The sequence below is a fragment of the Symsagittifera roscoffensis genome, chromosome 10, assembly GCF_963678635.1.
Source record: "Symsagittifera roscoffensis chromosome 10, txSymRosc1.1, whole genome shotgun sequence".
Lineage (NCBI taxonomy): Eukaryota > Metazoa > Xenacoelomorpha > Acoela > Convolutidae > Symsagittifera > Symsagittifera roscoffensis.
Window position 1 is genome coordinate 31,946,876 of NC_087071.1, and position 14,688 is coordinate 31,961,563.

A 14,688-nucleotide genomic window follows, 5' to 3' on the forward strand; every position below is an offset into this window, starting at 1 on the left:
AAATATCAAGTTCACCTTTGCTGGTGCCGATCCGGACACCCAGAGTCTCCAACGCTGCAGCAGGGGAAGGTCCAGAGTGCCTGGTTCCTTTTTGATCGTGGTCCCTTGGAGGACCAGGATGGCGATATCTCCTTGGGGGTTTGGTCGTGAGGAGGCCTTTCTGGAGACCTTTCTGAGGCGATGGAGTGGCGTGTAACCGGGAAAATTTGGTGTTTCTGGAGAGGAGAACTTCGTTTCCTGGAGGATGACCAGCAGTGGTTTAGTATTGTCTAGGAGTTTGTTGAGGATCTTGCTCTTCCCATTCCAGCCGTCGATGTTGAGTTGCAAGAAGGGGACAGCGTTGTTCTTGGTCACGGTAGAGGTAGCTGTGGGCGTAGCGGTTGGGGGAGCTCTTGGTGTGCACTCGCAGTGCCATTGCCATTTGGACCAGGCGTTGATTTTTGATTTCGTCATGTTCAGGCAGTTTCTGTGAAACCATCGGGGGCAATCCACGCACTCCAGGGAGTAGTCTTTTCTCCTGAAATCGTTGTTGCAGATAGGGCTGGGTGGGTCTCCCGCGCGGGATAGGAGGCGCCTCAGATATGCGGGGTTCTCAGGGCGCTCGGGCAAAAACCCGGCTGATGTCCGTCGCACATCCAATTTGACTGAAATTTGGAGGAGTTTCTTCGCACACCTACCCCCGCGTAAAAGGGTTCCAGCTTGGTAAGTGGCATCACTGTCGCGCCATGTTTAGGATTTCACAGCTTATTATTTTTGCTTGTTCAAGGAACGAATTCTTGCACGTTTAAGCCGTATATTGCAATGGCTACAATTTTTTGGGATTTTCTAGCTTTAATTAAGTTTTTTTAGCAAAGTTTGAAATAAGCAGCCCAAAAGTGGAATGATGTCAGGCTGACCCTAGGGGTTGCAAATTGGGCCTCTTACGAAGATTCTTGTGAATTTCTCCAAAGTGTTTTTTAATTTCACAAAACTTGTTATTCTCAACCCTGTAGTTGGGTACTGTCAGGGTACTCTCAGGGATTGCGAATCTTGTCTCCAAATTTGACTTCTCAAATCCTTGTAGTTTTCGAGATATGACGTTTTATATACATTTCTTAAAATTTCAAAATTTAGATTTAAAAATGTTCAAAAACTTTGAAAATCTTTTTCGTGTAGTTGGAAACTCTGATGTACACTCAGGGGTTGCAAATCTTGCCTCTGAATATGACTGCTCAAATCCTTTTAGTTTCCGAGATATGACATTTTTATGATTTTTTCAAAAATTTTCAAAAAACAGATTTGAAAATACTCAAAAATTTCTTAGTTTTCGAGATGTGACGTTTGTTATGTCTTTTTTTTAAAATTTTTTGTTCAAAGAACTTTGTTATAAATAATTTGCTAATTTGGCCTTCAAATCTGATGGCACAAATCCTTGTAGTTTTCGAGATATGACGTTTTTTTGTGATTTTTGAAAAATTTGAAATTCCTAACCACGTAGTTGGGGGCTGTCAGGGTACCTCAGGAGTTGCAAATTTTTGCATACCATTGTGACTGCGTATTTAATTTTAGTTTCCGCGACATGGCGTTTTTTGATGTCATTTTATAATTTTTCAAAGAACTTCACATAATTTTATGGTTTTTCAAAGTACAAGGAAAAAAGTACAAAATTTGAAATAACCATTCCTGTCAGAGTACACTCGAAGGATGAAGATCTTATTTCCAATATCTGCGGTTTTTAATAACTTGTTAACAACTCGAAGCACCGGAGGTGCGTTACACGCTAGTTGGGTTTAATTGAAAACTTAGACGTGTGAATTATTAGTTAAAGCATATGTGAGCCACCACGGCAAAACCAGAAAATCATTTGACCTGAAACTATTTCATAATTTAATAAGCATATATAACCATTGTACTTACTAACTATATACTAACCATTGTGCTCAAATTGCAATTAAAGAGTTTTTTGATCCACGCACCGTCTAAATGCGCTGGAAGCAAGGCCCTCTCCGAGCGACAAAATTTTTTCGGAAACGTACAGGTAGGATGCGGTACCAAACGAGGAGCAGAAATAGCTGCGCAATCGTTTCGAAACCTAATTGAAAGCGACGACAATCCAAAACGCACTGTTCTTTTAAAACTAGATTTTAAGAATGCCTTTAACTCTCTAAATAGAGAAACAATGCTGAACCAGGTTTATTCAAATCGCCCCGAATTGTATAATTACACCCATTGCGCGTATGGTAAACCTAGTTACCTTTTTTACGGAAGATCTGTTATAATGTCAGAAGACGGAATTCAGCAAGGTGATCCTGAAGCCCCACCCCTTTTTGCGGAAACAATTCATACACTAGTCAAAAAGTTGGAGTCGAAAATTAACATCTGGTATTTAGATGATGGAAATTTAGCCGACGACTATAAGGTAGTACTCCGGGACCTTAAAAACATTCTGAAATCGGAACAAATTTACGGCCTGAGCTTGAACACTGAGAAGTGCGAACTTTGTTTTTTAGGACCGACTAGTACACAGTATAATTCAGTTTTACACAATTTCGGAAAATATGCCCCAAATTAAAAAAAAAACAAAAGAAGAACTCCTCATTTTAGGATCTCCAATCGGCGAACTTTGCCGAAAAGAATTGCTCGACGAAAAAATTAAGGAGCTTGAAAAAATCTCGGATGTCATTGACAAACTAGACGACCATTATGCTTTTTACCTCCTGAAAAATTGCTCTAGCATGCCAAAACTCCTATATTTTTTGCGTACGAGTCCTTGTTTTTTGCAAAATGATTTTTTGGAACGCTACGACAAATTACTAAGAAATTCGTTATGCAAGGTCACTAACGTGAAAATGGATGATAACCAGTTTTTACAAGCAGTTCTCCCGGCAGCCAAAGGTGGCTTGGGCGTTTCTTCCGCTCGTCGACTCGCTTTACCCGCTTTCTTAGCCTCAGCAGTAGGAGCGAAAGATGCCTTGAGCGAAATCTTTGGTTTGGAGCATGTGGATGGAACCTATGATGATGCGCTTAAACGGTGGTTTGAACTTGGAAAAACTGAAATGGCTCCGGAAAATGAAATCCAAAAAAATTGGACGGAGCCAATTTTTGACAGCGAAATTGCAGACTTGATTTTACGACTCAAACCAACGGACGTAAAAAGATTCAACGCGTTCCAAGATAGATTTGGCTCCCAATGGTTGAACGTCATCCCGTGCAAAAATTTAAGAATAAAACTGTCGAACCAACAGCTCAGAATTGCAATAGGATTTATATTAGGCTCAAAAATATGCGAACGGCATAAATGCGTGTGCGGAAAAGACGTTACCGAGGATGGTCGGCATGGTCTTTCTTGTCTCAAAAGTGCAGGGAGATTCTCTAGGCATTCAAACCTGAGTTTATCTTCTACTCACATTCCGTCTGTTTTAGAACGGTAGTAGACTCCTTAGCTCCTTGTAAGATTAATGCCGGGTCTGTTTGTAGCCCTGGTACGGTTGCCGCTGAAGCGGAAGAGCGAAAAATTGAAAAGTATAAAGATCTTGTAAATGATGGATATCTTTTTCAACCGCTAGTTTTTGAAATTCAGGGCGCGGCCGGCCCCAGCACAGAAATTTTTTTGAGCAAGCTTTGTAAGAACCTAAGCATATGCACTGAGGAACCCAGAGCAGGCAGCTTTTTAAAACAGAGAATCTCCCTGGCAATACAGATTGCGAACGCCCCTTGATGACAAAATAACTTTCTACGAAATTTTTTATTTGTAACACTTGTATATTATATTTTCTCTTGTCGAGTTGCGTGTTCTTATTAAAGAAAGATAACCCGTTTCGATTTCAATTGAAAAGGACTTAAACACTTGTCATCTACTTTATCATTATCACTTCCATATCTAGAAAATTCCAAGGATTTTGACTGGAATACGTGATGAAGGGACTCCTGACTGTAACCTCGGTTACTATAATAATAATCATAATAATAATAAAACAGAATTTAGGGTAGCACCCAGGGGAGATATTCCCGAGTTCCAGTTTTCCCAAGTTCATTTGAGTTTGTGTTGATTTCTGCAGTTCTGACAATTACATGTCAGTCTCCAGGAGCATATATCTTCGAGATTATATTTATTGACAAAATAGTTTTTGTAAACTTCAGCAATTTTATTTTTTAGATTTTCCAATTCGTCAAGATTAATCCCGATCTTTTGTGCAACTGTGTTTGCTAAGAATGTACCTCCTGTCCAAAAGTCACTTTCTTGTTTCTTCTTCAACAGAATTCGTGTTTTATAGAACTTCAATACCTGTGCTCTCGTGTTTTGTTCTGATTTGTTTTGTACTTGAACAAAAGATTCCCACTCAATATTATACCTACCTTTCACTATGTCGACAAATGTCAAAAGAACGTGCATTTCGTCATACAAGGGTAGTGGTAGAATCAAAAGTCGTTTTAATCTATCTTTATAGTCTAATCTATTGGTACCAAGGATCCACTTCGAAGCTTTTTCCTGGAGGTTTTCTATCATTCTCAATTCTGATTTATTTGGTTTCCAAAGAATTGCACCGTATGAAATTATTGGGACAGTGTAGCTTCGGTAAAGATTCTTTTTTGCAATCCAACTTGTTTCTATTAGCGATGTTTCGTTTTATAGTGAAAAACACTTTGATTGCTTTCTCACATCTTCTTTCGGCGTTTGCAGTCCATGTCAAGTCGTTCGATACAATTATTGCAAGATCTTTTTCCTTCTGTGTTTGTTCAAGTGTCTTTCCATTCATTGAAATACTTCCGTTTCCTTTTAAGTTTAGCGTTTTACAATTGCTGATGTTTAATGTCATCAAATTCTGGCTACACCATTTCCATATTCTGGTCGCGTCAATTTGAAGAGTGATCGTGTTGGTAGCAATAACTTTATAATCATCCGCGTATCCGAAACAACTTAACATGATACACTCTGGGAGATCATTTATAAAGATTATGAAGAACAGAGGACCCAGTACTGAGCCTCGTGGAACTCCACTTTTGACTTCGAGTTCTGAAGAGATCGAGTTTCCAACTTTTGCTCGGTGTTTTCGACCTTTCAGGTAGCTTTCAAGCAGCTCCAAAGCGCCTCCAGTGATGCCATTATTTTGCAATTTTCCGATTGCAAAAAAATGATTACCGTGCATAAACTAAAAAAAAATAAAAAAGAGAAGAATAAGATAAAAAAAACAAAAAAAAATTAAAATGCGTTAAAATTGTAAATTCAAAAACACGTGTTCGCACATTTTTGTGCATCTTCAGGTTTTAAAAATTCTAAACTATCTTTTCAAAATGAAGAGTGATCGAAAAGAAGAAAAAAATTAAAGAAAAATGCACCGTGTAGATGGAGTGACAGACCGGGGAATACATTGACGACGTTTTTAGTGTTCTGAGCCAATCTTAGATAAACTTTTTCTCTTCACCTCGATTTATATCAGTAAACAAATGTAAGCGAATAATTTTTTTAAATCGTCACAGTAAAGTCACTTATACTCGTGCGGGCTTTTTTTGATGCGCTTGAATAAAATAAATTCTACCTTAAGTCCTTTCGGTACGATGTCCCGTGGGCTTGTTGTCCTAGACACGCTGAAATTGGAGTGCGAGCAGTTATTTGTTCGAGCAGTTGAAGTGCAAAGAATTTTTGCATGTAAGGCAATCTGTAATACGTACCTAAATTTTAGTGCAATTATGGATATGATTTTTGGGTCAATGTCGGCCCCAGACTTCTTTTCCCACAAGTCTATGCGTGAAATTCAAATGGACCTGGGTGAAGTTTCCGAGGATTCAGAGGGTGATGATGACTACGACTTTCAAAGCGAAGACGAAGATAGTTTCTCCTCTAAACATGCGACTAAAACGCCCTTTTCATCAAGATTCAAAAACCAGTTCATTCCTGTGAGTTTACCTCTACACTGAATTTAATTATTCGAAAAAATGACTATTTGAATAACCGCAGCATATTTCCTATTCTGGAAAGAGTTAATGGATATTTTTTTTTCACTCAAGATATTCTAGATGGCCTGTATCTGATAGTTCTCATCGCACTGGCAAAATTTAACAAATTTATGGCAATAGAGAAACGTGCAGCTATCTTGGTATATGAGTACTGCTATAAGAGCAGGATAAAGACAGATCTTGAGTTAGATCGCATTGTAGTTTTCAGTGATTTTTTTGTATGTTGAGCTAGATACGGCCGTGAATGAGTAGTTTTCTCAGCCTCAGCAGTACCATTTTAACGACCAGGCTCGGGTCGTATGGACACATAAACATGTCAAGGGAAAGATGTTATGATCTTACCAGCATAATCACTCTTTTGATGAATCTTTCACTTCGTGCACTGATTTCCACAGATTCAGAAGAATATTTCATGGTCTGTGTGCTTCTGTCGGTGTTTGTATGAATACATCAGTTTCCAGTGAACTGTCTTGTATAAATTCCGTTTTGATGCCGACGCTCTCAGTTCGCCAGCTGGAGACTCCATATGGACTCCCACTTAGTGAAGTCTTCCAGTTACATCAATAGCGGGAAGGGGGTTCCTTTCTTCCCAGAGGTACCCCGGTTCTTTAGTGTGGGTTTTAGACGAGTGAAATCTATAGGGAAACCAACCGTAAGAATTACTGACCGGATACCCAAACAAAGTAACAATCTTTAAACATGAATTGTTGGTAGAGCGCATTTTTTATTTCGTGCAAGTATCCTCTGGAATAGGTTTGGCTAGTGGTCCAGTAGCCAAACCTATTCCAGAGGATACTTGCACGAAATAAAAAATGCGCTCTACCAACAATTACTGCTGGTTGTTGCAGCAAAAAAGGCTGCAACAACAACTCGATATGGCAAAATATGCTCAATTTTTCTTTGACACTGAGGAGACGCACTGTGTACTAAGTCGATTTCTTCAAAACATCTCACTACCAGACGTGGCTTAGGCAGGAATGCTGACTAATTGTCGTCTCGCTTCATAGACGACATCCCAGAGGTGGATGAAACGTCTTGGCCGTTGTCTTGTATAGTTATGTATACCTCATTTGGCTTCCAGCTATTCAATTGTTGTTGTTGTAGATGTATCGATCTCTGCCTTGAACTTCTGATTGAGTTGGATAGATCTATTATGTTTGAGAAAGAGAGTGAAAAACAGGGGAATTTTTGTTTATATTGGCTTGGTTGATTGGGTTTAGCGGTCAAACAGACGTAGACGGAGAACAACCTGTTCAAGTGATAGCATTTTCGTGCTGATGTCGACACCTCTCTGTATAGCACACTCAAGAGGGAGGTTTGTTACGCTCAATATATGCTCGTTCTATGGGCCAGGAGAACTGAGTTTAAGCAGGAAATTTCTAGTTAGCGGGCGAACCGAGAAAAACTCCCGTTATGTGAGCTTACGTGATAAATTAAAGATGTTTGACAACTTCTTCGGGATTCTCTCACCACCTCTCGAAAGTAAGGGAGGTAGGATGAACCCGGCAATCAAATAGATGTTCGGCTGTGTGTTTTCCTATGTAACAATGGGCAGGTTTCGGGTACATTGTTGTTCAGTCTGTGATGGTAACATAGATAAAACAAAAAAAATAATGCTTTAATTCCAAACGTTTTCGCCAAATACTGGCATCATCAGGCAAACAACAAAAAAATGAAACACGCCAGGAAAACATTGGAACAAAGAATACAATATATGTCACACGCGTAAAGCCAACTCACGGGTCTGATACTCCTTCCACTGATTCAGTTCACGGGGCTCCCTCGCGATGTTTAGCGCTTAAAATTGAGCTTTTCCAGTCGTCATTGGAAGAATCGATGACATTAGCTTCCAAACTTTCCTGCTTCCAACTCATGCCGTTGGTGCTCAGTGTTCCTTAAGTCGAGTTAAAAGATGCCTACTTTTTTGCCGACATAGCTAGATGAGTGAGCTTCCAGGTTAGACAATCTGATAGATAACTCGGCCTTTCAAAACAGGAACAGGCGACTTTAGAGATGGCAGCTCAGATATAAGCTTCCGGGTGGTGAAAATGACCGAAGCACTATAGGTAGTTCTGATTTTATTCATGAACTTGTCGAATAATTGGCCACGGTCTGCATAATTAGAACAGATCTTTTATCTAGTTTATCGGAACCAACCTGTGCTTGTGATCATGTGCCAGAAATCTTCTTCGATAACATTCTATTAATGATCGGTTTGTACGCACTTGGAGGGTTTTGGTTATCTTCGAAAGACTTATTTGCCCTGCCAATGTTTTCATGGAACGCGTTCCAGGTAGGATGGGTGTTAAAAATTCTATGTACTGTGCCCTCATGTTTCTTTTTTGCTGCGTCTCTTTTCATAGGCATGTCAAGAAACGGAATACAGTTATTGCTTTTTCCTCCACCCTTAACTCAAGACACACAGATAATTTCTGACCTGTATGCTTCTCAACCTGTCGATCAGCTCCTTCTGTGGAAGTCCAATTCGTCGTTCGAGAAAGGATGTTTTCCCAGTGTTTATCCTGCCCCGATTTGAACAAGATGATGTGAACGCTGGAAATTACAGAGTCTGGTAGTGAGTTCCAGTCGTATATGGCTGGTGAAGTGAAGAAGCTACTTCGTAAACAAGTTACTGACTTTCTTTTTATCAATTTGCACGGATTTCCTCAAGAATTTCTCACATTTTTTCTAAATATTCCTTCAGTTCCTGTTACACCTTAAACACAGTTCAAGATTTTGTACACTTCTATCATACGCCCACGTTTTCTTCTGTACTCCAGGGTAGGAAGCTTCATAATTTCCAATCTTTCATAGTAAGCTAGTTTGCATAAATCTGGTTGACCTTCGCTGATTATTTTCAATAGCTACTTTGCCTTTTTTCAGAAATGGGTTCCACGATTGATTGACGTGTTCCAGATGCGGTCTCACCAAGGTTTTGTAGAGAGTTGCCATGATTCCCTCCGTTAAGTTCAAAAACATTTTCTTTATAATTGCAACCATTAGCTAACTTTGTTTTCTTAGCAATATGTTCTCGAAAAAGTAATCTGGAGTCAATGATGACACCCTGGTTTTTTTTCGTTATCTACATTTCTCAATGTGTTTTTGCCGTCCAGTGTATATTTTCTTTCTGTCGTCCTCGTTCTTCCTGATAATGTTAGTTTGTGGCATTTTGATAGATTAACTTCCATTGAACTTCCTTTGGACCCCGTTGAAAGTCGATTCAGATCAGTCTGCAGTTCGTCTCTTTCTTCATCGGTTGTAATTGGTCTATATATTTTTTGCATCATCAGCATAAAGAAACATATTTGAGGTGACTCCGTCCGTCGTAGAGTTGATGTAGATTACAAACAGTTTTGGTCCTATTACCGATCCTTGAGGGACTCCGCTGATGACAGGAACCCAGTCTGAGTGACAAGACACGAATGTAAAGAATTTTTTTGTTATTAATGTCTTCTGAATATTGTCTTTGCGAGCCGTTTCTATAATTTCGTCGGCATATCTCCCAAAAACTTTAGCCTCGGGGATACCTCTCGAGATGTAGTTCTTTATTCATTGGCGAGGCGCAGTCACAGGCGTGATGGCAACTTTCAAAAAATTAACCCGGATCAAAGTTATCTGGTTTTCCGGTCAAGTTTACTTTCCCTCAATGTTGCTGTTCAATTCTGCAGTCGTAGCGTCATCAAACAGGTTCTCCTTATTAGAATCATTCATAATCAGGAATTCTCTCAAATAACTATTGTTGAGCCAGTCGGCTCCGATATATCCAGTAACTTGCTCCGGCAAAATTGAACGCGGCAATTATGCTACTTTCTTTTGGCTTTCCTTACTCGCGACCATAGTGCTCGTTGTTGCTTGTTGCCCAAAGGGAGCGCGTCATGCGATCTTGACGCGACTCTAACAAACATAACTACTTCGGCTGGTCGTAGCCACAGGTCTATTGGTGTCAGTTCAGTCGGGTTTGTGGGGCGTTTAAGAGGTGGAGAATAGTATAGGGGACGGACAGTAGGGACCGTTCAAAGGGACATTAGGGTCATTTCTATTAAGATTGGGGGAGTAGCCGGATCTGAGCATTGCGAACGTGCTCCTGGTTGATTGGAGCAGTTCCTCCGTCAGGCGGGTGCCGCGGGAGAATTTTGGGTGTGGGCGCGTCATTGAATGCTTCAATTAGTGTGGATCCTTTTTAAAGTGGTTTAAAATTTAAAATTGAAGCTGCTTCGGTTAGTGTTTTTGTTAAACGAATTAAAATAGCTTCTCTCAGAGATTTTTGGGTCAGTAAATCATGAAAATTTTTTGAGCTGCGTTTTTTGAACAATTTTTTGTTCTCTATCTTCACGGGGCTTGGATTTGACATCAATAACACATTCGAGGATCCAGGATCGCATAGTGGACTCAGTTGCTTGAATAGCATGAAGGCTTCTAATGGCATGGTTACCGTCAAGTCTCGTTTTTTCACGATTTCTGAGCGTGTAGTTGGAGTTTGAAGCAGTTGATCTATGTCATTGCGTTCTGGTTCATCCGCGTTCTCCTTTGCATCGTCTCCAGGTCTTGATTTAGGTAAATCGGTGTCGTTTGCTTTTGAATTTGAGCCCCTTGTCCCACAAAAACTATCTTTTCATCTTGTCCAACAATTTTTCCGGTCAGTGTCAACTGTTGACTCAATTTTTTTTGATAAATATTACTTGATTGGCTAAGGTTGTGCCTTAGTGTCCTCTGAATATTCTCAATAGTTTCCTTCTGCGAGTATGACTCTCTTGCAGTTACCAGTGCCTCTAGATGTCTGGACATAAATGTGTACATCTCTTCGAGGTTTCGTACTTTCAGCTCGTACTTGTCAGTCAAATTTACATCGTGTTTCTCTTAAATGCCCTAGCTGAATGATGAGTAAAAAGCAGTCATCCCTTCTTTGATGCGGAGGTTTTCGCACAATTCAGTCAGCTCAAAGCAGAACTCATCATTGCTCTCGAGCCACTTGGTCCCACATAACCTCCTGCTAGTGCATGTCGAGTCAGTTTTAGCATTTAGCAAATTTATACGTGTATTCCAACAGTGTCCTCTCAACTGTCAAGGCGAGCGTCATCGGTGTTTTGCGATTCCTTGTTGTTCGTCGCAAATAAAAGGCAGGTTCAAAGTACATAGTTTCGGATTACAAAACCCTATTAATTGATTATTACTTACACTTGGTGGATTTTTTTAAAAACAAGTACGATAAGGTTGAGTGACTAGGTAAACCAATGCATAGTAAAATTGTTCCGTTGAGACCAGCAAGTTTGGTTTTGATCAATTTAAAGCTAAGTTGTTTTTATTGTGGGTCCAGAACCTCGCTAATCGAAGGCAGGCTAATTCGATTTTGTTAGATTTTCAAACCTTTTCACGATTGCTGCCATAACTCATAACGCTATTTGAGGCTATTTGAATGGAGAACAGCGAACTGAGCTCATGCGGCAGCAATAAGTGAACGAGTTATTTAACCCAATTTCAAAAGCTAAAAAAAATCTTACTCGAATATGTCATTGTACAATTACATGTTGTTATAGACATAAGAACAAGAGCTTCGCATATATTTTGAATCATATGTTGTAGCAAATTAAGCTACGCTCCACTTTTCTTTTGAAAAGAGATTTATATGAGACTATTTAAAAGCCATGCCTATTGTTTTGACTGTTTTTCAGTAGTTGCCAGCAGTAACATTTTCAACCCTTGCAGTTAGCAGGAGAAGAGTGGTAAAATGTTACTTGTATTTCAAATGCTTCATGGTCAATTCAAGTTCAAGTAGCCATTCAGCGCATCTGGCGTAGAGGTAACATACCTGCTTTAGGCGGCAAAGGCTTGTTGTTTTCCAATCGTGAAGTTTTCTGCATTTTTTTATACTAGCGTCCGTCTGTTTATTTTATCGGCTTAGATCCAGTAGTCCGACTCTTTTTGAAGGTTCAGCTTTCTTCTAAGCTTCTGAATTCTATTTCCTAAGCCCTTATTGGTGGAGGTAATTGAGTACACTTTTTTCAGGACTTCAAGTGTTTTTAATTGAATTAAATTTCAAATAGTAAGATTTTTATTTTGTATTTTTAATTAATTAAATTTTTTCAAATAAGATTTTTTTTTTGTGAATTTAACTGAATTTCATTGGTATTTTTAAACTCGATTAATGTGCTCAGAATTATTACACATTCGACGATTTGACGAAAGTTTTCAATTCCGAACATCGACATTTTCTTATAATCAGCTCGTCCAACAGATCACGCAATCATTTCCTCAAATCTGCACTTGTCATCAACAGATTTATTTTGATCATGTTCTATTGAATATTTACACAAGCAAAGCTTGTGTTTCAGTATGAGCTCTTTTTTCTAACTTAAGTCGCAAATGTTGTCGCCACGCAAACTTTGTTGTGACAAAATGTGTTCATTTTGATCAATAACCAGCTATTAAGTACAGCCAATGCTAAGGATATTAACACAGATTTATATTACAAATAGCTTTTTAGCTTCAAGGTATCATGGATCTCTAGCGTAGAGGTAGGGAAGGAGATCCGCACCAAAATAAGAGGGTTAGAACCTGGGCAGCATTGGATATTTTTAATGAGCTTTTTCGTATACTTGCTAAAATGCGTCCGCTCTATAAATTGAGGCATGTTAGTAGGTATTTTTTTTTTCAAATTGACTGGTACTGCTAATGCGTCATAATTGGCTTGCGTCACTTTGCAATTATGTAGACTCAGAATTGGCGTGCGTCGTTGTATGCGAAGTGCAATTTCGTCTCTGTGTTGATTTTTATTTTGGTTTTAATTTTAATAACTCCGGTTGGGTATATTCAGGGTTTTTGTTTTTCTTCTGTTTAATTTTCTTAACAGTGGCCACATATTGCGCCGTTGGAGCAGCTAAACAAGTTTATTTTGTGTGTGGGTAATTTAGTAGTTAGAGTGACTAGTTTTTTTATTTTGATAAGTTTTTTATGAAAACAGCGGTGTTTGCGCAAATTTTACTTTCCATTTTCTTATTTAAGGCAAGCTGAGACTAGCTTTTCTCGACTTTTTTTGAAACGTTTTTCGACTATAGGCTTTTGGCTCAATTTATGGGTTCTTTTCCAGCTTCCCACCCCCTAGCAAAATTACCAAATAAAGCTGTCCAAAAATTGTTCTCATGGCATTTTGCATTTAAGAAATTTTGTAAATATTTGTTCACCTGCTCACGCTGACACGGTAAATGCAGCTTATAACATGAAAAGTTATTTAAAAATGACTTTCATAAATTGGACTTCAACAAAAGTCGAAGGGGGGACTGGAAAAGAGCCAATTTACGTCGTGTCTTCTAGTTTGTCATGCAATGATCTGCTTCGCCGCTGTAAGTTAAGGCTTGCCGTTTTCTGAAGAAGTGCTTTTTGCATCTGCAGAATCTTCAATGGAACTTGTGATCTTTTTCGGGATCAAAGTTGTTATTATCACTTGAATGTTTATGAAAAATCATTAAGCATTCTAACACGCAAAATGAAGTACTGCGACACCAATGGCTAAACAGATAGGGCATTTTTTTATTTTGAATTTAAATTCAGCTCGCTTATGCTACCCATGAGCATGGTAGATAATTTGGGCTCTTTTTCCTTTTTCCCCCACCTACAAATTTTTACGTGTAAAATTGTTGACCACATTGTCCGATTGTAATGAAAATTTCCATTCGGACTAATAAAGCCACGACACACATATTTGGTCTTCATACTCAACTTCTTAAAACCACTCGTTACACATATATATATTGAAGCTCGTGTGAGGTGGGGGGGGGGGGGGGGGGGAGATTGAAGGAAAAAGAGTCATAATTTGAAAATACGTCATGAATTTTATGCGATAATTACATAGTGTTAATATCACAGCAACGGGCAGTAAATAGGTCTTATGTTAGTTTTGAAGATTATTTGAAATTCGTGAAATCAAGGGAAGGGAACTGCAAGAGACATTTGCTGATTCGTATTTTTACACGTGCTGATTAGTTCAATGAAAACTCCTTGTCATGAGCAACCAAGAGCGTACATTGCTACAATTCAGTTTTTCTACAGAATAACTTGATATAGTCTATAGTCTTGAAATCCCGACACACCTTGCAAATTTTGAAAATTCATAACTAATGAATGGTAACATCGTGTAAGTTATAATCTTATAGTCCGACGGCTCTTTTTCCTTTTCACCCCCACCTGCAACTTTTTATAAATAAAATTACTGTTCGCATTGTCCGATTGTAATGAAAATTGACATGCAAATAAATTAAGCCATGACAAACATATTTGGTCTTCATAATTAACCTTGTAAAATCACTCGTTAGACCATAGAATTGATGCTCATGTGAGGTGGGGGCGAAAAGGAAAAAGAGCCAGTCCGACTATTGTATAACGTTAAATTGTGTATTCAAGTTTTCATATAATTTTTTCAATTTCCCACCTCGGCTCTTCTCCACTCCACGCACTTGTTAATTTGTTCACCAGGCAAAGTTTTGGCTCTTTGCCAGTTTCCCAAACCTCGTAAAATTACAACACAAAGCTGTTCAAAAACTTTTCACACGACAAATTGAAATGTTGTAGAAATTTGTTCATGCTGACACGTTTTAATGGAGTTTATAACATGAAAAGTCATTTTAAATAGACTTTCGGCTCTTTTCCAGTTCCCCCCTTTGCTTTTTTCTGAAATCCATTTGATGAAAGTCTATTTAAAATGACTTTTGATGTTATAAACTGCAATAAAACGTGTCAGCGTGAACAGGTGAACAAATTTCT

At 38.8% G+C, this 14,688-nt stretch overlaps 2 protein-coding genes across 2 annotated transcripts in view; both read left to right on the forward strand.

Moving 5' to 3' along the window:
• The window catches only part of LOC134855657 (uncharacterized), a 505,026-nt gene that overhangs the window by 459,317 nt on the left and 31,021 nt on the right, over window positions 1–14,688 (forward strand). Inside the window, exon 2 of the mRNA XM_063872225.1 lies at window positions 5,658–5,874. Within this exon, the coding sequence (XP_063728295.1) occupies window positions 5,668–5,874 (207 nt within the window). The 5' untranslated portion in view covers window positions 5,658–5,667. The remainder of the gene's footprint in view (window positions 1–5,657; window positions 5,875–14,688) is intronic.
• Window positions 1–14,688, forward strand: part of LOC134855658 (uncharacterized) — a 323,097-nt gene that overhangs the window by 105,172 nt on the left and 203,237 nt on the right. The window lies entirely within an intron of this gene.